The sequence below is a fragment of the Tetrahymena thermophila genome, assembly GCF_000189635.1.
Source record: "Tetrahymena thermophila SB210 genomic scaffold scf_8255774, whole genome shotgun sequence".
NCBI classification, from domain to species: Eukaryota; Ciliophora; class Oligohymenophorea; order Hymenostomatida; family Tetrahymenidae; genus Tetrahymena; species Tetrahymena thermophila.
The window spans coordinates 1-1,401 of NW_002477067.1; the positions used below are offsets into that span (position 1 = coordinate 1).

At 22.1% G+C, this 1,401-nt stretch overlaps 1 protein-coding gene across 1 annotated transcript; it reads left to right on the forward strand. All coding sequences in view use genetic code 6, as the record gives it.

Moving 5' to 3' along the window:
• Positions 1-902: 902 nt before the first annotated feature.
• TTHERM_002653388 (zinc finger, lsd1 subclass family protein, putative) lies at positions 903-1,119 on the forward strand (the record flags this gene model as incomplete). Its single annotated transcript, XM_012795120.1, has 1 exon — positions 903-1,119. A coding segment is annotated over one exon (217 nt), but the record flags the coding sequence as incomplete, so codon positions are not given.
• Positions 1,120-1,401: the final 282 nt, after the last annotated feature.

A 1,401-nucleotide genomic window follows, 5' to 3' on the forward strand; every position in this document is an offset into this window, starting at 1 on the left:
AAAATGACCTTATTTGATAATTAATTTTAAAATTTAAGAAAGAGAATTAAATCTGTGCTTATTTTAAACGTTAGATTTTGTTAAAAGAAGTATAAGATAAAAAAAAGTTTTAATTCAAAAATATTTAAAAGTGAGACAAATTTAATTGGCATAAATAAAATAAAACTTGATAATAAAATCATAAATAATTTAAATAAAATTATCTGCTTAAATTTATTTTGATCACTAAGTAGCCTTCTTGCTTTTTTTATTTTAATTTGTCAGAATTTATCTGATAGATCTACTTGTGATTTTATAAAAAAGTAAGGTCTTTTAATATTTTTGCTTTAAATTAATAAAATTTGATTAAGATTTTTGAATTGAAAAAAAAGAAAGAAATAGAAGCTTTAGAAGCGCAAAACATTCATTTTTTTACTTAGAATGTTTTCGAAAATGTTTAAAAAAAATTTATTTACTCATAGTCTTCATTTTTTATGTTCAAAATTTGAGAAAAGGCATTCAATTTTAAAAATTTAATAAAAATAAGTTGATAAAAAAAATTAAAAAATAGAAAGTCTAAAATTAGCTTAAAATCATAAAATTTAAATCAAATATCACCATTTGTACCTACACAGTTCGTGATATTTTAAATACAGGATTATCAATATTAAAATTTAATTTTTTGGTTAAAATTTTCTAATTTATACTTAAAAATAAAAATGTTTAAACTATATAAATAGATATTTCAAAATATACAATTATTTTTAAATTAGTTATAACTAGATCTGATTAATCGTTTTAAAATTGTAGTGATAGCAATATTTGTTAACCTTTGTGCTCTTAAATAAATGATTCTTCTGTTTGTAAATGCGAGTTAGCTGGTTATGATGGGTACTGTAAATGTAAATAAGGCTATTACAAAGATCCTACTTTAGGTTGCTAGAAATGTCCTTATTTTTGCCAAACATGCGATTAAAGTAATTATTGCACATCTTGCCCTCAAGCTTCTAACAGAATGCAAATAACTGATTCTAATGTATGTGCTTGTTTAAATGGCTATCAAGATGATTAAAATTTATAAATATGTTATAAATGTGATGATTCTTGTTTGACCTGTAATGGCCCAAATAATAATAATTGGTAAAATAATTTAGCATATTAAATTACTTAAATTTTTTTAGTTTAACATGTAAGTATCCTCACACATAAATTTAAAATGGAGTATGTTAGTGTCTTCCAAGATATTATAAAACAAGTAGTAATTAATGCTCTTAATGTAATCCTTCCTGTTTAACATGCTCTGATGGGTCTTTAAATGGTTGTCTCACATGTAACTAAGATAATAATTTTATTAAATCTAGCTTAATTTCCTTATCCTCTTCATGTATCTGTAAAGATAATTATTACTAAAGCAGCGATTTA